The sequence below is a fragment of the Mus caroli genome, unplaced genomic scaffold (assembly GCF_978045245.1).
Source record: "Mus caroli unplaced genomic scaffold, Mus_caroli_1 scaffold_12, whole genome shotgun sequence".
NCBI classification, from domain to species: domain Eukaryota; kingdom Metazoa; phylum Chordata; class Mammalia; order Rodentia; family Muridae; genus Mus; species Mus caroli.
Window position 1 is genome coordinate 13,636,311 of NW_028227267.1, and position 27,236 is coordinate 13,663,546.

Consider the following 27,236-nt stretch of genomic DNA (forward strand, 5'->3'; position numbering starts at 1 on the left):
ACAAAGAATAAACAACAAAATCTGGTATAACTATGATGAAATTTAAGGACCCTGAATTTGTTTTATTAGTCTAAGTATAATTCTCAAGTTCTGTTCTTCAGGGGGAGCCTAAAATGATCAATTTTCTATGCTAAAAACTTGGGAGTTTGAAGAAGGCTGGCCTTGAACTTCAAGTGATCATCTTGCATCAGTTTCTAGAGTAGATGAAGGGCTGGACTGTAAGTGTCTACCACTGTAACCTGGCCTCAACCCTAATGTTGACTGCCTAACTATCTAAACACCTATACCATTGTAAAAATTCTATTTATATTCAGTTTATCATGATGATGAATATGCTTAGAAGGGAGAAGCCTACATTCTTGGGTGAAGAAAGAAAGGCTACTACTGGTTATCTTTTCAAACTTGTACACTAATCAGAAAGGCATCAAGGGATGGAACTAACATCTTTCAGGCAATGAATCCTTATTATTTCATTATCTGGATATGATACATACATCATGTAAGAAAAAAATTCTTGGTAAAACTTGTACTGGCACATTTAAAAAACATGCATTTTGTAATCATAGATGCCTTTTTTGGATAATGCAAGGTTGGTAGGTCAGAGAATTTGCTGTTCTTGCAGAGAATTCAAGTTCGATTCCCAGCAACCACTTGACATCCAACAATCATCTTTAATGCCAGTCCCAGGGCATCTGACACCCTCTTAATTTGGAGCACATCATTCATGCGCATGTACAAATACACAGGCCAAACACCCATATGAATAAGATAATAAAAATTCAAAAAATGTAAAGGATACATGTTCATTTATTTTTGGGTTTAAGCCACAAAAAGAATTTGACAAAGAGGAATAAGATTTAAAGTGCAAAGAATAAATAGTACTTGCTTGACAATATTACCCTTTCTTCACCCAAAGTGCGCACACTCATGTTGTAAGAATACCATATTCTTTTTGCTTTGCTTTTTCTACAATAAAGGTAATTACAATACTTATTTCTGAAACATCTTTTTAAAAAACAGTATGATTTAGACATTATTTCATCTAAAATGATTATGAATGGAAGAGCCTTATAAACTAAATTTAAAAAATATTGATAGTCTTAACCAGAATGTAAGTGACTTGGGGATGCAAGAGGTAGGATGAATATTGAATAAAGATTTAATTTTCCTTAACTGTTAAATCAAATTTCTACTCAGACATACATATTATATGCCCACCATGGAACTCATCCTTGAAAAAGAACCAAAAACCAAAAAACAAACCCTAGCATTCTGTATCTGGAAAGAATTATACAAAATGTGCCCAGGCAGAAAACAGGGACAAATGATCATTTAACTGGGCAGGGTGGCAGCGCCTATGATCCCAGCACTCAGGCTGGTGGAGCTCTATGAGTTCCAGGCCAGCCAAGGCTACCTAGAGAGACCTTGTCTCAAATAAACAATCAGAAAATACATAAAATAGAATGAAAAAAGACCCACCTATACTTATTAGTCCTCAAACATTCATTATCAGCCCCTTCAGAATGTGAACATTTTTCTTTATAAAGTGTAATGAAGAAAAAATGTCCCTCAGAATATGATTTAACAGTTTGTGATACTAGAAGTGATTATATATGAAGCATTCTGCAACTTGTATACAGTAATAAATTAAGACTAAAATTGATCCCATTAAGAGAATTACTATCTAGTTAATTACATCAAAAATTTTAATTCTACTGATAAACTTTCTAAGCTCTGAAACTTGACAGTAAGCTGTATACTCTGTCAAACTGACGTGTAAGCATCTGAAGCTAAAACAGTAAACTAGAAAGAAACATCTGCTAACTGTAAAATTCTATCTCAAAGCCACTACTGTTCTCCTTCCTTCAATAATTACACAGGTGACAGTGCCAACAAGTGTCAGTACAGTGCTGCCTTTAAACTGTTATGTTCTTCAATACAACAAAGAATAAATGATCAAAAGAAATTTGGCATTACTAAAAGATAGAAATAAAAAATATTTTCCTATATAGGTTGTGTTGTGGATAGAATTATAAGGTTAATTCCCAATCAAATTACTATGGGGTGGGGGCAGATATAAAACTCCAAAAATAAAACTGCAGCAGAGTTAATAGTTTTTAAAAACCAACCGCCTCTGCCCAAGAAGTAACATGTAAACTAGCTTTAAGATAATAAAAAGAAGCTGGGCATGGTGGTGTTTGTGCCTTTAATCCCAGCAGTCATAGGCAGAGGCTAGAGGACTTGTATAAGTTCAAGGGCAGTCTGGTCAATGAACTCTATGCCAGCCAAGGCTATTATTGTGAGACCCTGTCTTAAAAAACAAAACTAAACCAAAAAAAAATTTTAAGATATTGAAAAGGTACCTTCTATAGTCTGAAAATAGGCTTGAAGTCTCAAAAATAAATTCATTTTTATATTACCTCTTAGTCATATACATTAACATCAGAGTTTGTATCTATAGAAATTTAAAACATTAATCTTTTAATAAAACATCTCAAAGATGTGGTTTCTATATGAACTTTGTCACTTCTTTTAAAATCAGGTTTTCATATGCTAGGGAAATAACTTCAACCAAATGCTTAAACCGTAACATCAAGAGCCGTCCCTAGCAAAACTAGGGAGCTGTCCAGTTTCCCAAATTAGACCCCTCACGCTCAGCTCCTTCCAGTAACTCACTCTATGCTGGGAACAGACAGTCCCTTCAGCAAAGCTGCTGTCTCCCAAACCTTCCCTGCAGTTGAGGGTGATTTCCAAGTTGAAGGAATGAGCTTCAGGCTGCATGCAAATTAAGAATAAATAGAAGTACCAAGCTGTCAACAAAGCATGTAATTAGCAGGTGCTAAGTGTGAAATCTGAAAGCACTGTTTGCCATGGATACAATATAAAACTAATAATATATCCAAGGATAACTGAGAGATGTTAAGTATATGTATTTAAATATGGTATCTTTTATTTTTTTCTTTTTTAAACAAAGGGTATACTTTTTCTTATTAAAATGATCTTTACTAGTAACAATTTTTAAATTTTTATTGAATATTTAAGGTTTTGTGTATGTTTTAATTTATACTCATGTAATTTTCTTTGGCATTTAAAAATATTTGTAATAGAAAAATCAAGGGCAAAGAAAATTATAAGTAGCTTTTTTTTAAATCCAAAAGTAAGAGAAAAGAGATCTAAGGATAAGGTATAGTTCAGTGGTTCAGAAGTGTTCAGGGCTCTGTATTTTCAGATCTCTAGAACTGTGACAAAAACTGAAAAAAAAAAAAAAACCCCAAACAAACAAACAAAAAAAACAACTAAACAAAAAACCTCATTCACCATAGAAATCTGAAGTTATATGTAGTTTCAATTAAAAATGAAAGCCACTACTGTACTAGCTGTACTTCTTGTTTGCACTAGTGGTAACAATACATTTTAAAATAGCATGAACTAAAAATTATGTCTAACAAAAATTACTATAATTAAAAAAGACTTGTTTTGCAACTGAGTGAAATAACATTATGAGGGAGTTTGAAATTTATTCAAATACTTAAATCCCTTTTTTGCCCCCACTTTAAAAATTTACTAATTACACCAATCAGAAAATGTAGTAAAAACAACAGATCATTGCTGTTTTAATAAAACAATGGCCTGTCAAAGTTACTTTATGTATAGTTTTTTCCACATCACAAATTTTGTATTCTATCCATAAGGGAAAGAAATTGAGACTGTGTGCTACTGTGTATTGGCTGCAATATTCACACCTCTTTCTTCTATTCAATCTGTAATGGGCTTTCAAAGTTTACCCAGTACTTACACAGATGCTTAAAACAATAAAGTTAGCTTTTTAAAAGAAACATAAAATATTCAACGAGCCAGATTACAGGAATGCTTTACGTATAATTTTTTTATTTTCATGCAAAATAAAGGCACACTTTAAAACACCCTTTCAATGTTGACTTACATGATTTAAATTCAACCCTGTATAACAATAGCTCAGTATCTAATGTTACATTCATATTCAGATTGGACCAAGTGCAGCGACAAATGCAGCAAACCTAAAATCAAGGTGCTACAAAGTTGCTTCTACATCAAAGACAGACAAGCGTCTGAGAGAGTAATGTAATTGAACATATATTTACAGACATACAGCTATCCTAAAGAAAGACAGACAGATTTAGGAAAGCAGCTATATCTGCAGAGGAAGGAAACAGCATGTTACAGACAGTCAATTATACATAGAACGTTTGACAAACACCACAGAAAACAAACTCTAATCATTTACCAGGGTACAAAACTTAGCATAAATCTTTTGGCAAATGAGTGCATAAAGGAAGTTTTGGGGCCTAAGCAGAGTTTTAACTCAAAAAATAAATACTTGAAAACATAAGCAAAATCTAATACAATTATGTAAATTTTAAAAGTAAGAAACTTGGAATTACATTTCCATTTTAGTTATATATATTTATGTATGTATGTATATAGATATATAGATATATCCCTGATTCACATTCTTGACTGAGGCTTTTGAAAGAAAGGGGTGCATTAAACAAATGAATAAATATTTCAGAATTATGACATGAGCTGCTCCCATATCACCTTATGAAAATCTGGGAAACTGATTGTTATTTTCAGTTAAAAGACAACTTGTTCTATCAATATTATGCCCTGGCCAGGTACTAATCAGATGCCTATCATAAAATACCCTGCATATGTCAGCTGCTAAGACAGGAACTAAAAAGCAGAAGGAGTTCCCTGCATGCATTATGTGTATTGTTAGCAAAAGAGTGAGTTGTGCCCCAGTCCATCTGAGGCACAGCAAGTTGCATAACATCATTACCACTTTGCAAGGTCTGCCGTCCTCCAGCCAACACTCCACTAGGCAACATCCCTGTGGGAGTCAGGCCCTTGAGTGTCAGCACGCTTTCACTCTCCTCCCTACAGCGAGAAATTTAACAAGTACAAGAAAGATTAGTAGCTCAGAGGTATAGCATTTGCCTACTATGCACAGTGCACTGGGCTTGATCCCCAAAATTTCAAAAAGCAAAAAGGAACAAAATTAAAATCTATCAATAAGTATTTGCAAAAGATGTAGTCCATGTATATAATTTATTACATTCATTGTTATTAACATATTTCCCTCAATTCCAAGATACTTATTTTCTAGATGTTTCATTTAGGAGGGTAGACATATTATAATTGAAGCATATATTGTTTTCCTGAAATCTCATCTTCTTAAATTTTAACCCCAAGAAGGTTAAGTTGTACTCTCACAAAACAGATGTAGGATTATATGGATGAGAAAATTCACCAGCAATCTTTCCTAGTCTGATTTTCAAGGTATAAATTCCGTGTTTCATCACAAGATTAAATTTCAGTGGCAGACTGTGTGCTTAGTATATTTTAGGTCCTGGGTTTGATACCAGCACCACTACAAAACAAAAACAAGCAAACAAAACACCACCAGCTTCAAGTGAATTTCTATTCCCTTAAACACACACAACCCTACACCTAGCTTCAATATAAAAAGAATTGCTTTTAGGTATCAACCAGAACATTCATAGAATGAATGTTCATAGAATACAAAGAAATAGTTTTTGCAAATAACCAGGAAAATGTATCAGTACCTGAGAACAGAGAAGACTCTTGCCATCTTGCCAATTGCTCGGATCTTGTTTCTTATGATTTCTTTCCGGGCTGCAGCTGAACCTACTTTCAATGGAATAAACAGAAAAAAAAAGGCTCAAGTTTAGGGCACTCAAGCATTATTTTATTATTCTTCTAGCCTATTCCAACCTCATCTAAATCAATACCAGGACTCCTGCTACCAGCTCACATGGAGAAGACAAGATGAACTCATGCCAGAAAGTTTCTCAGTCCCTCAATGATTAGCCCAACACTAGTCAAAAATTGAGGACTGATAAGAACAATTCACAAATGTTAATTATCTTTCACCACTGACTAATCAGGAGAGAAGTGAAATGGCGTAGGGGTGGGGAGACTTGAGCCCAACTTGGATTACAAAACAAAGGACAAAAAGTAGAAACAATAGAAACAATTCTCTAATTTTTAATTTTCATGGGAGCCTATGGCATGCAGAATAAGACAAATGGAAGGCTTCTGTTCATCACAAAAGCCTTTAACATGCACACTAGAAATATGTCATATTATAAAAAAAATAAGCTTCTTTACTCTAAGCTAATCTACAAAAAATGTACGAAGGTAACAATAATTACAAAGGTGATCACAAAGTAGGGACCACAAGCAGTATTTTAGAAACAATGAATATCTCTTAACTTCATGGACTAGCTGTCCTCTAAAATCATGCAAGCTTTAAAAATCATAGGCAGATATGAGATAAACACTAAGAAAAGATTCCCCTGAAAAACTAGCTAAAGAATACAACAAACGAGCTGGCTCCCTGGACAGACTCAAAGGATCACTCTCCCTTCCTTTGGTCTCCAGCAAGAACAATAACCTCAGTCCTGCTGTTACCACATATACAGCAACTAGAGTTACTCTGGACCAGAGTGTGTTTCCTTACACCTGTGCTTCAACACGATGAAAACATGCATATGGAAGCACCATTGTTGAGAAGAAGGTCAAGGAAAGGCCAAGATGCTAGAGCAAAATAAATAAACCTTAGGTATGAGGTCTGAACAATTAGAAGTCTTGTTGTATGTGACAGCATTTCATTTAAAATTCAAACAGACTACAAATACATAAAATTAAAAACTAAGATGATAACTAGATCTAATTAAAATGAAAACAGGAAAAAAAAAAAGGCCCAAGTTCAAGGATGAAAACAGCACGTATTTAGAGAGCAGGGCTCCAGTTACCTTTATTTGTTATTCTCTAAAGGATAATATAGAGCACTGAAGCTCCACGCCCAAAACTATGCGGTCATTACAGCATCAAAGACGTGTTCTTCAGATTAACTAAAAAGGTTAAGTATCAAAGAATATCAGAATCTGAAGACACACTAGGTATATTTCCTTATTTTATAGACAAAAAAACAAATGAAAAAATGAAAAAAGAAAACAAACAAACAAACAAACCCTGAGTTTACTAAATAACTCTTCCAAGGATAGAAAGTCTGATTTTCTTCTAATAAATTAATACAGATTTTATTTTTAAATTGGCAGAAATTTTAAAATAGTTTGATTTGTATATGGAGTAGTAGATTAAGAAGGATGGCTATAACAATATACATTTGCCTTTTCAGCCTTAATTTATATACTTGTAAATCCAAGTGATATAAAAACTATACTGATTTCAAATTAAAAATTTTAAGAAATATAAACACACTGTAGAAATCAGGATTTAAGATCAGTCTACAAACACATCATGCATCATATTAAAGTAAATGTCCACTGTAAAAGTACTGTGGGGAATAAGACAATCAAACACCCCTAATCATGCAGGGAAAAGGACAAAACATTACAAATAAGCAAAAGAATGAAATTTTAAAACAAGAGGAATGAAAAGAGGGAAAACTATTTCCATGCACAGAAAGACAGATGTCTTGGAATATGACTTCTAAAACATCAAATACTAACTCACATGTCAAACTAAATTTGCACAAGGCCCAAAAAGACTCTCAAAACATTAGTCAATGGATGTGCCAACTTACACGGACATGAAGTAACTTATAAAGTCATATTTCAAAACAATGTTACTCTGTCTGGTCTGTACCTTTTTTATTGCCATATATGAGCCGTTCTTCAGATGGAGAGTCCAGAAAAAAGGAAGTGAATGATGGAGAAAAGGTGGTTGAGACAAATAAAAAGATAGAAATTTAACTTGGCAGTGGTACTGAAGGATGAATGTAGAAAGAAAGGGAGAAAAATGAAGGCCCTCATATTTGAAATTTTGAAAAATGTACTGTAGAATTTGGTGAATAAAAGACAGATGCTATAGCGTAGAACTCTAAAGCAAAGATTTCTTAAAGGATATGTGTTCAGAAAGAAATTATGAACAGAGTGATTATAATTTTTGATGAAAATAGACATAATTAGGGACAGGAAAAAAACATGAAAACACATAAGACCAATAAAAGACTGTGCTAACAACCACACACTTATAGCCATAACCCTAAGGAAATATGCCACCCATGAAAGTATGTTAAGTGAAAAGCAATGACACAAATAAGATACAAACTCATGTGGTTCTTTAAGGACACCAACATATGCAAAATCTGTAGCATATATAGGAAATGTAGGTAACTTTTCTCAGTGAAAAGCCTCAACCACTCCCCGTATAAAAACGTTGAGTCTCCCACATTCCATGACAAGATGACATGATTTCTTGAATCTGAATTGTAGAATGTTTGCATATATTCAAATTTAACAATGTGCTGTGTTACAATCCAATCTGTGAAACTGAACATCTTTTTATAAAAAGTGTGACAGATTGCTATTGCTACCAAGTACATAGCTTTAAGAGTAGGCAGTAGAGGTGGTTTGAGTTTTCCAGATCTTACATTCTATTGCTAAGATACATGATTATACTAGAGTTTAACTAAAACTAGAGTTTAACTTAGTGACACTATAATACATAGATTATGCATTTCTTTTGCAAAAACTGAAGACAAAAGCATTTGAAAGAAATGTATGCATTCTAAAATCATAGAAATTAGTGTTCAAAAATTTGTTCATGATTAACAGCTCTACAAAGCTACACATTTTTATGCAATGTTTATGCAGATTTATCTGGGGGGGGGCAACCAAACAACCCATACAATCATTAAACAAACAATACAGAGTTCCAAAGAGCCATCAATAAGAGTCTTAATCCACTTTAACAGATCTCAAAAGTGAACCTATAAAACATACTCTTGCTTCCTACTTTCTTCCTTTTTCTACAGAAAAACTGAACCCTCATTTGATCTCTGTAGCAAACTCCAACCTACCAAGTTTTCTTCCTAAAATCAAAAATTTTCCCACATCTCTAGGCTGGCTTAACTGAGGTGCAGGAAAAGAGAAAGAAAAGAGAGAAATCATGCCATCATGGTGAAAGAAAAGTAGTAAGGAGTGACAAAGAAGGACAGGGTAAGAGGGATGATGCATGGAAGCCTGGGGACAGGAGGGCTTCCAGTAGTTCTTTTCTGGGTCCTATGCTGAACTTTAGTGTCCATCCTAACACCCTCCACTCTCCTCCATTTTTTTAATGCTTTCTCTCCCAAACCACTCCCATTCCCCTATATAAACTCCTGGACTCAAATTTTTTAAATTTTCTTCAGAATTTCTGATACTAATACTTTGTTAGTGAAAGGGTGAAAAAGGGAGGAATAAATGCCCTTGTGATGCTGACAATGACAGGAGATCTATTTTTAGAATACAAAAGAGAACTCAATATATCTTCCCATAGAAACAATGTCATAAATGGTGCAGAAAACTGTACAAGTTACTTGAGAATAAAATGTCATCTTTTCTGTCCTCTCCAATTTATAAATGAGAAGATCCAAAGAAGTTGGGTGCTTTTTCAAGACTATATAGCTATGAATGAAAGTGAAAGATACTACTAAACCAATATCGTTCTCATCAATACTGCCTCTTAAATAATAAAATTTAGTTCATCCCTGGAATGCAAGAATAATACAACAAATAAATAAACTGGCATAATTTTTATCTTATGATGGAAAACATTAAGATAAATATAAGCTCTTTAAAAGGAATATATATTCTAATACTTCTATGCTTTAGGCAGCTGATAAATTGTGTTCTTTTTCCAGTCTGTTTTGAACAGTTAATAACTTTTGTATATTCCTTGTTAAATTTTAAAATATTGATTATTTTATCTTCATATAAATTATAGGTACTCAAACATAGTACCAAGTTAGCCTTAACTATAAAACCTTTTTTCTTTTATTACAAGAAACTAACCTATTACTACTCCTAATAAATATGGTATTGGCAACACTAAGAACAACACTGAAAGTATACAATGGCAAACATTAGGAAATACTACCAGCCTAATGGAAAGGACTTATTTTTAGAAGTTATATATAGAAACACAAGTTAAATTACCATACAAAAAAATTCTACCCATCTTTCTAGATATAAAACAAACCTTTAAAACAACAATGAGTTCCTGAATACAGACAAAGAAGATGTTAAATATAGCAGTTGAGTAGTAATGAGAATTAAAAAAAAATAAAAATACTAGTTTCAATTTAACTTTGTGTCAAAAAAATTAATTCTAACTGAAGTAATTATAAATTCAGTGGAGTAAATTTCAGTCAATGTACTAATTATATAAGAAATCTTTAGTTTGAAAGCTAAACATTATTTTCAAAATACTAGACATATAGTTAATATAAACCAATTAAAACCCCCACTGAAAATTTCAGCAAATGTGATAAACTGACAGAAAACTTAAGAAACTGAAAAACATACAAGGCATGTGCCAAGAATTATTTCAATCATCATCTCAATATTATCTCAATGCCTATAACAAGAATAGTTATTATACTCAAATTGAGGGAAGCATAAATCCAAAAGTGTAAACAATTTGCCTGAAGCCTCAGAGCCACGCATAAGGAATTAGAATCTGAACCTAGTGATACAGTGATACAGAAATTACAACTACTTATATTTTTAAGGGAAAAATAAGCTATGTATGATGAAATATTTTAAAATAGAAACTCAGAAGAAAAAAATGTTTATCCCACCCATCCCAAAAAAGCTAACATAAATTTCCTTTTAAGTTACTAATAAAGGAACAGTAATAAGAGAACACAATAGAAAAAGCCAAGGAAGATGGCACATGCTTATAATCTCAGTGATTAGGAAGTGGACCATTAGGAGTTCAAGGTCATCAACTACAGGGTGAGTTTTGAGGCCAGCCTGATGTAGCTTTAAATTTTTAAGTAAAAATTTCAAAACATAAAACCCAATAGTTTTTAATGGTATTCCTTTATACATACTATAAATATGTATAAAGGCACACAAGTTTGTTGGCTTATGGTAAGAGCTAACAACCACATATAACTTTGTTTCTATAGAAAAGGAAACACAAACTTCCAAAATCTTTAGCAAATCAGCGAGGGGTCTTTTAGAACATAAGTACACTATGGTGAGAACAACGGGCATCGATAAAGAAGTGACTACAATAGTAGGAGTTCAGAGATGAGCCATGAACACTGTACTAAATAACCTCTTCAAAAAGTAATGTCTGTATTCATCAAGAACAACTCTCCATTTTCTTGGTTTTGTTCTTTCTCCCAAACTTCCCTTTCCCTAAAAGTCCCACACCACTAAAAATAAATAAATAAATAAAAGCTACCTAAATTAATTTCAAAACTTAAAATGTGTGTGTGTGTGTGTGTGTGCATGCGTACACGTTGAGTGAGGGGGTGGGTAAATTCTCACTTAATCAAATAGGATAGCCATGGGAAAGCAATGCATTTTTTTTTTCTGGATAGAGTGTACTGAGACTCAGTAGTTAGAATGGAAATAGTAAGTCATAATAAAAATAGTAAGATGAGTATTCATACCATCAAACTGGTCTTCACCTTCTGTCATTAGTTCATCATCAGAACAAATACTCAGAACATTTACCAACATTTCTGTCACTATTCAAAAAGAAAAGAGAATATGTTAGATGCCAACATACACTTGCCCACATATATATACAGCAATAATTCAATATGATACCTCGTGAGAGCAGGAATGATGAAATTTTTAAAACAAAAAAACTTTAAAATGAAAGCAATTTAACAGATAAGAACTCTGAGAAACATTAAAACACACACACACACACAAACTGCTAAGAAATATAAGAGTTTCAATAAATAACATCTGAGAGGAACTATAAACCAGACTTCAGTTTTCCATTTTATGAAGAAGTTACAAAAACTATAAAATGGTCTCATAAGTAAATGAGGTCCAGAAATAAAGGTTCACAGTTAATGTCAGTTGATTTTTTTTAAATGTGGGTACCAAAAAGTTCAGCAGACACAGAATGGTTTTCAAAATTGCATGTCTACTGAAAAGGAACAAGTCAGAGCCCCTCCCTGTTCATAGTACACTAAATGAAAACTAACTCAGGATGGAACCAAAGGGCTAAAACTACAAAATACTTAGGAAAACAATAGGGGTAAATATTTATAAACTAGGTAATTAATTCTTAGGAATTAGATGAAATTTCATCAAAATCACAAACCTCTGAAACAAGCAACAGAAGCATGTGTCAATGCTCTACTCACAGCACTGAAGCAGAACTGCTTCACCTCAGCTCTGGCTCTAGCTTGGGCAATATAAGAAGATCCCATTTTAAAGACAAAGTAAAAATATGTTTCCAAAACTATCAAACTATCACAGAACTTCCGACCCCAAATTTATTCTGTCTACAAGAAATGCAGAGACAGAAGATGGAACAAAGTCTGGGGAATGGCCAACCTAAATAACCAGACCAACTTGAGACCCATATCATGGTCAAGCACTAATCTTTGACACTATTAATGATACTCTGTTGTGCTCACAGACAGGAGTCTAGCGAGGGTCTACCCAGCAGCTGACTGAGACAGATGCAGAGACCCACAGCCAAACAGTAGATGGAGACTGGAGACTCTTATGGAAGAGTTGGGGGAAGAAATGTGGGTCCCAAAGGAAATAGGAAGACCAACAGAGTCAACTAACCTGGGCCCTTGGGGTACTAAAGAGACTGAACCACTAAGGAAAGAACATACAGAAACTGGACCTAGGCCCCGCTACCCCAGTCCCCACCCCCCACATACACACACAGCAGATGTGCAGCTTGGTCTTCATGTGGGTCCTGAACAACTGGAGCAGGAGCTATCCCAAAATCTGTTGCTGACTGTGGGATATGCTCTTCTAGCTGGGCTGCTTTGTCTGGCCTAAAAGGATGCAACTATCCCTGCAGAGACTTGATGTTGCCAGAGTTGGGGGATACACAGAAGGGGCTTCCACCCTCTCAGAGGAAAAGGGGAAGGGAGGGAAGGGAAGGACTGTGGAAGGAGGTGACCAGTAGAGAGGCAGTGAGTGGGATGAAAAGTAAATAAATAAAAATTAAAATATAAATAAACAAACCAAAAGACCAAAAACTACTATCATCAAAATAAAATTCCACCCAAAGAATGGGGGAAAATATTTGCAAATCATTTATCTAATAAGAGATTTACATCTAGAATATATACACACATATATTATATACACTTATAAAAATATGAAACATAATTATGTATAAGTAAGCAAAAGATAGTGTATCTATACAATATAATATAGTACTACTCAAGTCATAAAAAGGAATGAAGTTCAGATTCAGTCTTCAATATGGATAGATCTCTAGAATGTTACATAAGCCAGGAGTGATGGCACACTGACCTATAATCAAATTTATACAGCTAAGGCACAAGGATCACAAGTTTCAGGCCACCCTGAGCAGCATGGTAAGACCTGGTCTCAAAAACAGAAACCAAAAATAGGACAAGGGAGAGAGAGCTTAATCTGTAAGGTTCTCTGTTTAGGTATGAGGATCTGAGTTCAATGCCCAATACCCACATAAAGATGTGAACATACCAGAAGTGGTGCCATCTGCCTTTAATTGAAGCACCCAAGAGGCAAAGGCAGACAGATCTCTCTGGGGAGAATGAGGCAAGAGGGCCATGAATTTCGGGACATTTATGTTAAACAGCATGAGGTACATAGACAGAACCTAACCCTAACAGATCTCTTCAGTTCAAGGCCAGCCAAGTCTACAGAACTGGTTCCAGGACAGCGAAGGCTACACAGAGAACCTTTATTTTGGGGAAAACAAACAAACGAACAAAGAAATGTAGGCTTCATTTTTTGTTTTTTGTTTTTTTCAATGAAATTGCAAAGCGGTTCTGGAAACAGGAGATGAGTCAGAACTATAATTCTATACTTTGGAGGCAGAAGACAAGGGGATTGCCATAAGTCTCATTCTTGTAGCCCTGGATAACCTGAAGTGCACAATATGGTTTAAATGTGCAGAAATACTTCTGCTCAGGCTCCTCAGTGCAGAAACTACAGGAATAAGCCCCATCTGCCTAGCTTTATTAACCCTGGGTTTTCTTTTTTAAGTTTTTTTTTTTTTGTTTTTCGAGACAGGGTTTCTCTGTGTAGCCCTGGCTGTCCTGGCACTCACTTTGTAGACCAGGCTGGCCTCGAACTCAGAAATCCGCCTGCCTCTGCCTCCCGAGTGCTGGGATTAAAGGCGTGCGCCACCACGCCCGGCCTTTTTTAAGTTTTAAAAAACTTAATTTCAGGGCTGGAGAGATGGCTCAGTGGTTAAGAGCACTGATTGCTCTTCCAAAGGTCCTGAGTTCAATTCCCTGCAACCACATGATGGCTTACAGCCATCTGTAATGGGATCTGATGCTTTCTTCTAGTGTGTGTCTGAAGACAGCTGCAATGTACTCATATAAATAAAAAATAAATCTTTAAAAAAAAAACAACTTAATTTCACTGTTACTGTGTGTATGATGCATGTAGGAGGCACCTACGTGCCACAGTCTTGGCATTTATGTGTGGAGGTCAGGGGGAAGCTTTGGGTATTGATTCTCTTCTTCCCATTGGGGGTTACGGGGTTAATCTCAGAGGTCAGGTTTTCATGGCAACTACTTCTGTCAGCTGGAAACATCTTACTGACACTACCAACCTTTTGAGATTTACTTTCTTATACTTTACAGGACATCCACAGGAAAAAATGTTCATAAAATTATAGTATTTCCACACCGTACAAGATTGTTGTTTGTTTGTTGGAGACAGGGTATTATTGGAAGCCAAAGGTGTCGGTTCTTCCCTGGAGTTGCAGCTACAAGTAGATGTGAGTCGCCTGACAAAGGTGCTGGGAAATAAATTTGGGTCTTCTGGAAAAACAGTTCATTCTCTTAACTAATGAGCCATCTATCCAGGCCCGAGGAACAGAAAGTACTGTTATGTAACCCACGCTGGCCTCAAACTCCTTACTGCCTCTATCCTCTTACTCCCACTGCTATGCTTATTTGTTCTGCCACACGCAGCTCAATATTTCCAAACCTTACAAAATTATATGATGCATTAGAATAGCAAAAGAACTACCAAAGTCTGGCAAGATGGCTCTGTGGATCAGGATGCTTGCTGCCAAGCCTGTTGACCCAAGTTCTATCCCAGAGACCAACATAGTAGAAGAAAACTGACTCTCGTTTTCCTTTGGCCTCCTCATGTGTGCATGACACATGTGCACATGCGTGTGCAAGCGCACCCCCCACACACACACACACAATGTGATTTTTAAAAAACTTAATAGAGTGCCCCTTCTTAGAATTGGGAACAAAACACCCATGGAAGGAGTTACAGAGACAAAGTTTGGAGCTGTGATGAAAGGATGGACCATCTAGAGACTGCCATATCCAGGGATCCATCCCATAATCAGCTTCCAAACGCTGACACCATTGCATACACTAGCAAGATTTTGCTGAAAGGACCCAGATATAGCTGTCTCCTGTGAGACTATGCCGGGGCCTAGCAAACACAGAAGTGGATGCTCACTGTCAGCTATTGGATGGATCACAGGGCTCCCAATGGAGAAGCTAGAGAAAGTACCCAAGGAGCTAAAGGGATCTGCAACCCTATAGTTGGAACAACATGATGAACTAACCAGTACCCCGGAGCTCTTGTCTCTAGGTGCATATGTATTGAAAGATGGCCTAGTCGGCCATCACTGGAAAGAGAGGCCCATTGGACTTGCAAACTTTATATGCCCCAATACAGGGGAATGCCTGGGCCAAAAGAATGGGAATGGGTGGGTAGAGAAGTGGGGGGGGGGTATGGGGGACTTTTGGGATAGCATTGGAAATGTAATTGAGGAAAATATGTAATAAAAAAAATAAATTAAAAAAAAAACTTAATAGAAAGGAACTAAAGATCATCTGGCAGCAATCAAATGTGGGAATATCAACAGTAGTCTACTACTTTCCATCCTCTCTTTACTTGTAGCAGACAAATAGAAGTCAGCTTAAATTTTCTGATCTCTCAACAAGAAGTAGACAATAAAAATTAATAAATATAAGCTGTGATCTCTACTTGTTTAAACACTCATAGCAGAAGCATTAGATATTATGAAGTAGTACAGGGAGGTATAAGATAACTAAATTAGAATGTACAAATTAATCCCTTTCCTCTTTGTTTTATTCTGATCCCCATACTCCACCCTCAATTAAAAGTAACTGAGCTGCAATCTAGCCTAGAGACAACACAGTGACCAAGATGAATTCTCAAATTCCCTTAGCTTGATGATGCTATGATTGAACTATTTCTCATACCCTAAAGATAGAAGGTTATAAGTGTAATGCATCCCTTTCACCTAAGCCCTTAACTAGTCCTCTTCTCAAATGCTAACATAGGTAATTCTATCTCCATATAAACTTAACATCAGCCCTACTGAGTGAGTAAAGGCAATCTACTGAAACTCATAAAATAACATAACTAACATACATACATACATACATACATACATACATACATATAATGTAATTATTAACTCTGAATTTTAGAACCCAAAATTGCCCTGGCAGAATTGACATATTTTGTAACATGGAAGAGGTGTGGAAAAATAGAGGGGATATAGAACAAACGGTTTTGTAAGTCTATCTGTATTCTCACACTGTCAATTTGACAATCTGATGAACTGCCCTGTTTAGAAAGAAAGAAAAAAAGGGAGGAAGAAAGAAAGAATGAACACTATTGCGAAAAGGGCAACAAAATCCTAAGAATTCTATATAACTAGGAAAAAAATTCTTAAACAGCATTTGTTATCTCTTTTAAAGCCCAATGATTACTTCTCAAAGGTAAAATTTCTAATGGTTATTTCTCAACATGTCAGAAAGCATCATTTCTTTAAAACAAAAACAGAAACAAAATATTTTTGCTATAGGGGAATTGTCAGTGAGCTGGAATTCTTACTCCACTGAGAATACTGCCAAAGTAACAGTGACTAAATTCTCCCATGAACTGCTGTGCAATCTCCACAAATGGTATTAGAATACAGAAGTGTCCACTCCAAAGCAAAGCTAACCCTCTATAAAAATTACACTTAACTCAAAATGAAAGAAAATCCAACAGCTGAAGACAACATCAGGCTATTTATAAATCCTCTCCCAGTCCCCCAGACATCTTCACTCATGGGGGCTGTAAACATCGAACCAAAATATCTTTGAGGCTGTCATATCCACACCCACAGACACAAGTACAGCTGTAAGCACAGTGGAACCAGGCTTCAATTTCCTCTAGCAAGTATGTATCTGTGATAGTAAACTGGAGTAAATCTAAGAGATTGTTATTTTGTAAAAATACCCCCCCCAAAAAAAAAAATCGTACCTTTTTCTCCAACAAATGGTAAAGACCATGTAAAGACATCCATAAAATTGGGCAACCAATAAGGATGTGGAGAGCAATTAAACTGTCGAATGTTCATCACATTATTTTCATACTTTAGTACAGCAGCTGCAAGGGAAGTTAAACATCAGTATAACAAACTATCTTGAGCCTGAAGACATCAATCTATAAAACATAGTAACTGTTTATGAGGAGGGAGATACAGAGACAAGTAGGATCCAAGTTAGATAGTGGGAAACAGGAATGAATTCTTTTTAAATGACACATTATTTACTTCTTGTAGACTGGGTCTTACTTATAGCCCTGTCTGGCCCAGAACTCACTATATAGACTAGATCGGCCTCGAACTCATAGAGATCTACTTGCCTAGACTCCTGCATGCTGAGAGTAAAGACATGTACAACCATGTCCAGTTTAAAATATGTAAAAATATAAAATGTTTAATAATTATTAATAAAAATTTCAGATTCCTTTCTGAATGCTTGTTTTACTTTATAATCCAATGATGAGCATATATTGCTACTAAATGCAAAATTGTGAATATCAATTTTTATGGAAAACACAGAAGGGCCATGAGCAATTTCCTAGTTCTTTTTTAAAGTGCACAAAGTTGAGACATTAAAGAAGATCCTTTTAACTGTAGGCAATCTAATAAGAACAGCTAAATTCAATAGAGCAAACAAATAAAAAACTCACCAATTTAGGAATTATGAGTGTATAAATGTATTTCTTACACTTAGTTTATGAAATCAGATGAACTATTTCAAAGGAGTATTTTACTTCATTTAGGAAAATCTAATTTATTAAAATAACCAGAAGAGAATAATGGTATAACTAAACACTACCAGAATACATATTCACCTCAATTTTAGATATCTTTCTAATGTCCCAATACATAAGATGAGCATTACCTACCTAAGTTTCAGATACTGGTTATACTACTTTATGGAACATAGAATTAGAAGGGATATATCCAAAACTGAAGTACAGCATGTGCTGGCTATGCAATTCATTACCTTTGATTTATAAGATATAATAAAAATGTCCACCCTGTCTATCTTTTAAAAGTTAAAGATCAGAGAATGTGTTCCATATGAAACCATTAAAAAGGTTTAAAATACTTTATAAATATGTGAATTTTTTTCAACATAGAAATAAAGTTTTACTCTGGCTCATAGTTCTAAGACTTCAGTTCATGATTAATTTGCCTAGTGCTTTGGGTCTCAGATGGATTAATACAGCATGGTAGGGAAGTATGGCCACAAAGGCCTGTTCATCTTATAATCAGATGGACTATCCTCTGCCCCCTTTTAACGAAAAACACTGAAATGGAGACACTAAATCCAACATTTGAAATTCTAGTTAGCATAGAACAAAAAGCAACCCTGCTCTCTGTTACCATTACTAACTCACAAATATGGTTTTTGCCCCTTATACAACTCACATGTTAAACATAAACATCTTAATGATAGTCTCAGAAATTATAGTCTGATACCAACCTTTCAGACTTTTTATTTAGAGGAGAAAAGGAAAAAAATACAAAATCAGGAAACTGCCTTCTGAGTGAGAATGAAACATCAAAAATATGCCCATTCTATAAAAATACTCAAATCATTAACATCATTTATGCACAAATCAGATCTTCTGAGACATTTGATTCTGACAGAACATTTAGTGGTTTGAGTCTCACTTTTAAAAATTAAAAATAAAAACTGATTTCCTTAGCCTCCTAAGTCAAAATGACAAAGTATAAGCAGTAAGGAAGCAATCAAGCTAACAGTGAATACTTGCTCCTTTTACATTAAGAGAAAACACATCTGAAGAGTTTGGGTACTGGCAGACAGATGTACCAATCAATTTTTATTTTAGTAAGTTTAGAAATGGTTCGTTTAAAAAAGGAAGCCATATTTCATTATTTATATATTCTTATCGCATATTCTATATGAAAATTATCTAGTATGCTGTTTGATCCCAGACTAATATTTGAATCTTTTAACTTTCACCTACCATCATCAAAAACTCTTTCAAACCATGATGCACATTTAGCAGTGACCTCACTATCTTTCTAAATGTACTTTTTAACATCTTTAACCTTCTGTTTTTTTTTTCCCCCGGCACAGCTAATCTAGTCTGACCCTGAAGCTATGATTTCAACTGCATTCTAGACATGTCGAGACAGAATAGAAGCCAGCCTCTTAAGTTCTTCCTCTGAAGATGTGAACTACGTAAAGCCCATCTCATCTTCCATGTCCCTGGAACATATTTAACTAGATTACAAACCTGAAGCATTTTCAATCAGTAAATTATGTTCAGAATAAAATGAAATCCAATCTTTATAGTTAGATCAAATTAAGAGAAAGGGGAGAGGGGAGAAATAGATGCCTAGAATAGGAGGTAAAGAAGAAGGGTATAAGGAAAAGGTTAAAAGCAAATAAAAAGAGAAGGGTATCTCTAAAAGTAGACCAAAGAGGATTATTAAAAAAAACAAAAAACAAAAAAACAACAACAAAAAAACCCAAAAACCCTCAAATCTTGCAGAAATAATTTAACACTACTGAAAAAAAAGAAGAAGGGGAAAAAACTAGAAGAAAACCTGTATTGGTGAACATAAAACAAACAACATGATCAAGTAAACAAGTAGATACTACAAATGAAATGGTGAGAGTCTACGCAGACATGAACACATTCAGTTATACAGGGAGATTTAAGAGAGGGCTTAGTAAACTCATCAGTGGTAGTACTCGACTCAAAACCATCTGTGGCCGTGCTTAACTCAGAGCGCTTTTACAGACAGCTTTATGAGGAACAAGTTGTAGAGTAGGCTGCATACAACTTGAATGTATATTTTGAGTTTTATTTCTTTTTCTCTGCCCTCCCATATATCTTAGGTTTCTGTGTTTTATAAGACTTAGACAGTTTCAAACAATTCCCCATATTATTTTTAAAGTAAATTAAAAGATTAAGTTGTCTATACAGATTTTTAAATCAACAATATCTTACCTTTATTATTGTAGACATCTAAGTAATTAGGTGCCGAAAAAATTGTTATTAATGAAGGAAACCCTGTAGTTTGACTTTTTCTGTACATTCTATAGCTGCAAAACAAATAGCTTAATATGCATCGTAAAGCATCAATCATGATTACTAAGTTTGATTTATATTTAAGTGTAATTTTGGGCTATGGAAACAGAATTCTTACCCTGCATCTTGAGCTTCATGAGCTCTAATAATCGATAACAAATTATTGTTTTGCAAAAATTCACACACTGCTGGATAGCTGTAGGGGAAAAGAGTAAATTAAGTAAAATAATTCTTTTTATATGAAACATAAACTTCTTATACAACAAAAATGTGATTAATCTTGGATGTTTTTCCTTACTTATAAAAATAAGAACATCCTCGAACTGTATTATGACTAAAATGTTCTTGTGATTTTTCATTTCCAAAGTCTTCAGAAGGATCAGACCATAGCAAGTCACACATTGGTCCAAATGCAGGTGGCTCTTTAAATCTATCTAACTGTGAAATAAAAGACATAAAGAAATAACTTCTCAAGTAAAGACAAAATGCACATAAGTGACCCCAACTTTGAGTATAGTATGTACTACAGTGTTCTAAATGACCAAGAGCTATTTCCTTGAATCAGTCTACTAACCAGTATATAAATTTTTATCATTATCTAATATCACCAGTGAAAATAAATTTGATGCTTTTAAAGACTCTATAATCGAATATATTGTTAACAGGAACCAACTTCAGAAGGTGGTTATACTCACTCTCCTAATATCATCCAGTGTGTGTATTTCTGGTGAAAGTCCACCATGAACACAAAGAAATTGTTGGTTTAGAAGTGCAGCAAGGGGCAAGCTGTCAAAAGCCTCCATACAAGCTTCATAGACTCTTTCTGAATATTTAATTTTACCTAGAGAAAGAAGAATATTAGCATTTGAAAATTCTTTGCTATTTTAAGAATGTTTTATTTTTACATTTATCTAGTTGTGTATATATGTGTGTACACACAAGTGTATGGCATATATGAAAATTACAGAGCAATTTGCGAGATTCAATTCTCTTTCTACACATGGGTTTGGACTACCAAACTCAGATTATCAGGCTTGGTGGCAAGTGTCTTTAACCTGCTGAGCCATCTCACAAACCCAGTTATTCTTTACATATACAGCAATACTAGATTTTTCCTATTCTCTTTTATAGTATTTTATACTTTTTTTTCCCATTTTTCATGAGTTTTGAATAGCTAGTTTCAACTGTTATAGGGAATCTTCTAAACTGACTACTGTAGCTAAACACAAGGAAACACAGAAAATATCAGAGTGGTAGTCATCAGTTAGTCCTAAGTTGAGAATGGGTAAAAAAGCAAAAATAAAACCTAAAAACACAGCAAAAATGAATTTTTGGCACAAGGAAACTTCTGTATCACAAATACAGTAATGGGTACTATTATGCAATTGTTAAAATTCACAGAAATACATCACAAAGAGTTAAGTTTCCTATACATAGATCTTTTTAAAAGCTTCTCCATCTTAAGATTCAACAGAAATCTGCCAAGTTATCAGTCTCACAGAGATAAATATTTGCTCTAAATTCATTTTGGATATGTAGTAGACAATCATAAAATATTATAATAAGTAAATGAAGCTTCTAAAAACAGTTCAACTTTGAACTTCCATAGGCCTAATAAAGAAAAATTAAAACTGTACTTTGAGATTAAACTTTTAACACTAACTTAATTCTAATATTAAATAATCCTAAAATTATTACCACATTATTACAACAAAATTCAAAGTTTACCCACTTGAAGACCTAAAATGAGCAGTGAAGCAGGAAGCCAATACAGAAACACATGAAAGACAAAACCCTATCAAATCAAACTATCGTTTACTTTTAAGGCACAATGTAGGCTGGAAAGATGGCTCAGGTGTTAAGAGCACTGGCTGCTTTTCCAGGGGTCCTGAGATCAATTTCCAGCAACCACACGGTGGCTCACAGCCATTTGAAGTGGGATCTGATGCCCTCTTCTGATGTGTCTAAAGACAAGTACAGTGTACTTAAGTAAAATAAAATAAATAAATCTTAAAAAAAAAAAAGTAACTGCACATTCCTGAATCTACTAGCTTATTAAATTCCTTATTATTTTAAGTGACATCTTTGATATTTTATTATCTTATAGTCATCTAAGAAAAACAAAAGACCTAAGTTGTTCTTCTTTTTTTCCCTTATTTATTTCTGATTTCAAGATAGAGGTTTATCTTACCCACAGGGTAATAAGCACATGACCTAATACTAAGGAGGTCCTATGGTCTCTTCTTCCTGGGTCTAAATGTGGGAAAGAAAATATGCACATGCATAAGGGTAGGGAGGATGACTAAACCATAATCTCTAGTAACAATCAAACATAAGAAAAATCCTGGGGCTAGGGAAATGGCTCAGCAGTTAAGAGAACTTTGTGCTCTTCCAAAGGACTGCAATTTTGAGTTTTAGCACCTATATCAAATGTCTCACAACCGTCTATAACTGGTCCAAAAGTTTCAGATTCATCTGGCACTAACACTCACCAACTCCTACACAGACACATACCCATATACATAACTATAATGACTCTAAAGAAAGAAAAATTCCTATACAACTAGCAACCAGGGTATCTTAGCTTATAGACAACTGACAGACCAATTGTTCAGTAATGTGGTCTAATAAAAATCTTAGATCAAACATGTATTTTCCATATTTCATCTTATGTTTGATTGCATCATCTTGAACTTAGATGATTGTATCTGTAATATTCAATGCGGTTTCTTCTTTGTCTTTATGTCCCTTACTCAATCTTTCTCCATTTTTATAGACAGGGTCTCAGTATGCAGCCCTGGAACTCAGTATATAGATGAGGCTGGCCTCAAACACATAGAGATCACTTACGTATTCCTCCTGAGGGTGAAGATTAAAGACATGTGCCACCATGCCCCATCAATTTTAAAATTATAATCAGTTCTCTGTATTATAGGTTCTTTTATCTGTGAACTAAGCCAACCTCTGCTCAAAATTATTCAGGAAAAAAAATGCCTTCATAATAAACACATAAACTTATCTGTTCCCTTGTCAATATTTACTAAACAATATAGTAAGTTTAGTCATTTTCATAGCATTTATGCTATATTATGTATTAAAGATGTCCTAGAGATATTTTAAGGTATTTGAGAGGCCATGAACATTATAAACAAATATTACAAAATTTTATGAGACTTATGCATCTACATACTTTTGTATTTGGTCCCTCTAACACCATAGAATTAAATTCCTATTTTTAGAACTTAATTCAAAGACTTAATATTGTTGCAGATATTAATTGAATCAGCCCAAGTTTAGGTGTGAAAAAGGCCAACAATGCTCTATATCATATAGTTGCTTATAGATTATTACTGCTTTAGTTGAAAGAAAAAAAAGGGATAAAAGTTATAGGTTAAGAATTTCAGTTCAGGCCTGGAAAATGGCTCAATGGTTAAGTGCCCTTGTTCTTCCAGAATACCTAAGTTTAGTTACCAACACTCATATTAAGTAACTCACGCCTCTGGCCTATACCTGTACCTACACATGTGTACACATCCATACTCACATACATACATAGTTTAAAATAACAAAAGTAAATCTAAAGGAAAAAATTGAGTTCAATTAATAGTTATTTTTGAAATGATCTATAAAGATGAAAAGATAAATAAAGATAAATACATTTTTTCGGATGCCTCAAAATTGAGACATAAAAATTTGCAATGGAGGACTAGAGAAACAGCTCAGAGATTAAGAGCACTGACTGTTCTTGCAGAGAACCCGAGTTTAATTCCAAGCATCCACATGACAGCTCAAAACTATCTGTACTTCTGGTTCCTGGGTACTCTTCTAACCTCCACATATACATGTGGTGCACATACATTCAAGGAAAAATACTCATAAGCATAAAGATTTCTTAAATCTGTTATGGAACAATAAGACCACCACTACCCCTTTGGCCTTGTTTTTTTCCTACTAGGAAAAATAATGTTAACATTAAAACTATACATGCTTTACAAATACATAAAATTATCACATCACTTAAAAAAAAAGCCAAACTATTCATAGCTACATCTATAAAATTTAATAGAAAATAAACTTGAAAGACCTTAACAATTTTTTTCTCAAAAGTATACACTGGTTATCATGGAATGTGTTTTTAAGTGTTGCACTGTAAAGTTTTCGTATCTCTTACTATTCATGCCATCCCAAAGGAACACCAAGGAACTAGAAGTATTTCCCCTAAAGGTACTTACATTCCTGCTTAAAGGTAAAATATTCAGTAAGGTGTCTGCATTCATGGTTGCCTCTCAGAAGGAATAATGTGCTTGGGTATAGAATCTTCAAGACCCATAAATATAAGACACACTGAAAAAAAAATGTTTCCAATGAACTTTCCTTATATTTAACTAAGTTAATATTTGCTTCTTTTCTTCTAACTATATTATACTTAAAAATTCTACTACTCTTTATTATTGCCCTTTATTCCTTAATAGAAGCTTCATGAAATCACACTTTTGACTCTCCTAGAAAAGCTATCTAGCAAATAGAAGAGGAATGAATACTTGCTGAATCAATAAATTAATCTAATTACTTTACATTTACAGATTGTTTAATATAGCCTAACAAAATGGCTTCTTTCCTTAAGTATATTAGTAAGTAAAGATAATAATGCAAAAAATAACGGCAGCCACTATCTATAGAGCACTTACAATACGCTGAACACTAGAATGCCTTACAATTTTTCAGTAACAAAAAGTGTTTCTTTTATTCCTCAAACTATGAAGTATTTACTAGCATTCCCACATTATCTTTGCCAAAAGGTCAAAAAACAATGATCATTATCTCTATTTTATATATAAAGAAGTTAAAACAATAAGTTAAGTAACCTATCCAAATTTACAAAGCACCTATAGGTTAGAAACAGGTTTGATCCTTTCTTCTTTCATCTTAAGCACTGTGTCACACTACCTAAAACAAGGGCCACGTTTCATGGTTTCATGTTTGCTTTGTTGGTTACAAATGAATTCTTACATAAAGCAGGTATTTATGATCTAATCCAGTGGTTCTCAACCTGAGAGTAGTGACGCTTTGGAGGTCAAACCACCCTTTCACAGGGTAGCCCTAAGACCATCAGAAAACACAGATATTTACATTATGATTTATAACAGTAGCAAAATTACAGTTACAAAGTAGCAACAAAAATAATTTTATTGTTGGACATCATCACAACATGAAGAACCATATTAATGGGTCACAACATTAAGGTTGAAAACTACTGATCTAATTTAATTCAAAGAAAATGCAATTTTTACAATATAAAAACTGAAACGGCCTTTTGTATACATGGATTTCTCTAGATTTAATATAAAAGACTAACAGTTTATTATTATTTTAAGAAAAAGGGAGCTATTTCATGTAGAAATGAATGTTTATATAATACAAAAAGAAAATTTATTTTAACTAAGTCCATTGACAGGCATAACTATTTAGACCTTAATTTTATTTAAAAAAAAAAAGCAATGAAACCAATAAATACTAAAACTAAACTGTACTTGTTTCTGATATTTTATCTTCTTTTTGTAGTATTAAGTCTACTATTAACTAAGCTACAAAATAACTTTAAATGAGTACATACACACCGATGTGCTCAGTAACAACTAAGTTTTACCTTCTGATTTTGTTAATTACACTAAATTCTTTGTTAGGCAGTACCATTTTCTAATTTTTCTTAAAACCTTGGAGTAATTCAGAAAAGATTAAAAGGTTTAATAATAAAATTATGAATGGGAAGAACAACAAACTAGGATAATAAAATTTCTAAGGGAAGGAATGGACACATTCCCAAATTCCTTACTGAGAAGTACAGTACACTGGGAAATCCTTAGAAGTGGATACATATAACACTAAGTAGAACCAAAGTTTGCTAGATAAGAAGACCTCAATACCCATTAGCACATACGATAAAAGCAGAAGCTTAGGGTCAGACTGCTTGACATGCCAATTACTATGTAACTTTGGCCAAGTTACTTTAACTTCAATTCTTAGTTTCCTTGTGTACTGAATGGATAAAATAACAGTACTTACCTCATCACAATGTTGTGAGGACTAAAATAATCAGTATCTGTTAATGGTTAAACCTGGTTGGAATATATTAAATGTGTAACATAAATTATAGACTGACAGAGCTTTGACTAAGACAAGTCTACCTGTACAAATCTGTCCTATAGAAATAATAGGGTAAATACTATGATGTCCCAATAATTTATCTTCGTAATGAGTAAAAAGACTTGGGAACCTTCTGTGTCTAACAAGTTATTGCTTGTTTATTCAATGCAAGACAGTGCAGCTATTAAAATGACTCTAGATTTGTATTTACGAGTTTATAAAGACATAACAGTGTATAGATATGTGAGGACCAATAGAGAAAAGTGTTTTCATATGGTCCCATTTTTCATTTAAAGAAAGAAGAGATACATGTTAGAAAATACAGGCCATTCCATATTTTTCATACTTCATACAATTAAAAAGGAAAGGAACAAAAAGAAATCACCAAATCAAGTAACAAACAATAGGTCATTTTAATGCCTCTTAAGTTTAAAAATATTAAGTTTCAGATATTCTTAGGTCTTAATAACATCATAATGAGATAGATCAAGGGTTTAAGCAATAAAATAATCATAAAATACTTCACTTAAAGAAAATATCATGTTTTTCATGGTTTAATGCCCTTAGTGGCAAGGAAGGTAAAGAAAGAAATGACCATCATTAGCTCATAAGGCATGAGATAACAAGAAAATAAAGATCTCAATCTGCTCATTTCCACTGGGAGAAAAACAA

At 34.0% G+C, this 27,236-nt stretch overlaps 1 protein-coding gene across 6 annotated transcripts in view; it reads right to left on the reverse strand.

Moving 5' to 3' along the window:
- Ppp3cb (protein phosphatase 3 catalytic subunit beta) overlaps positions 1-27,236 on the reverse strand; it is a 49,793-nt gene that overhangs the window by 4,115 nt on the left and 18,442 nt on the right. For 2 of the 6 annotated variants that reach the window (XM_085828402.1, XM_085828401.1), the window contains exons 4-13: positions 24,653-24,764; positions 21,116-21,261; positions 20,719-20,858; positions 20,539-20,616; positions 20,340-20,434; positions 17,322-17,447; positions 11,477-11,554; positions 7,675-7,701; positions 5,607-5,691; positions 4,820-4,917 (exon numbers count right to left, since the gene is read on the reverse strand). In XM_085828402.1, the coding sequence (XP_085684528.1) occupies positions 4,820-4,917; positions 5,607-5,691; positions 7,675-7,701; positions 11,477-11,554; positions 17,322-17,447; positions 20,340-20,434; positions 20,539-20,616; positions 20,719-20,858; positions 21,116-21,261; positions 24,653-24,764 (985 nt within the window). The remainder of the gene's footprint in view (positions 1-4,819; positions 4,918-5,606; positions 5,692-7,674; positions 7,702-11,476; positions 11,555-17,321; positions 17,448-20,339; positions 20,435-20,538; positions 20,617-20,718; positions 20,859-21,115; positions 21,262-24,652; positions 24,765-27,236) is intronic. The other 4 variants (XM_021181408.3, XM_021181405.3, XM_021181407.3 and 1 more) reach the window with 2 other exon arrangements.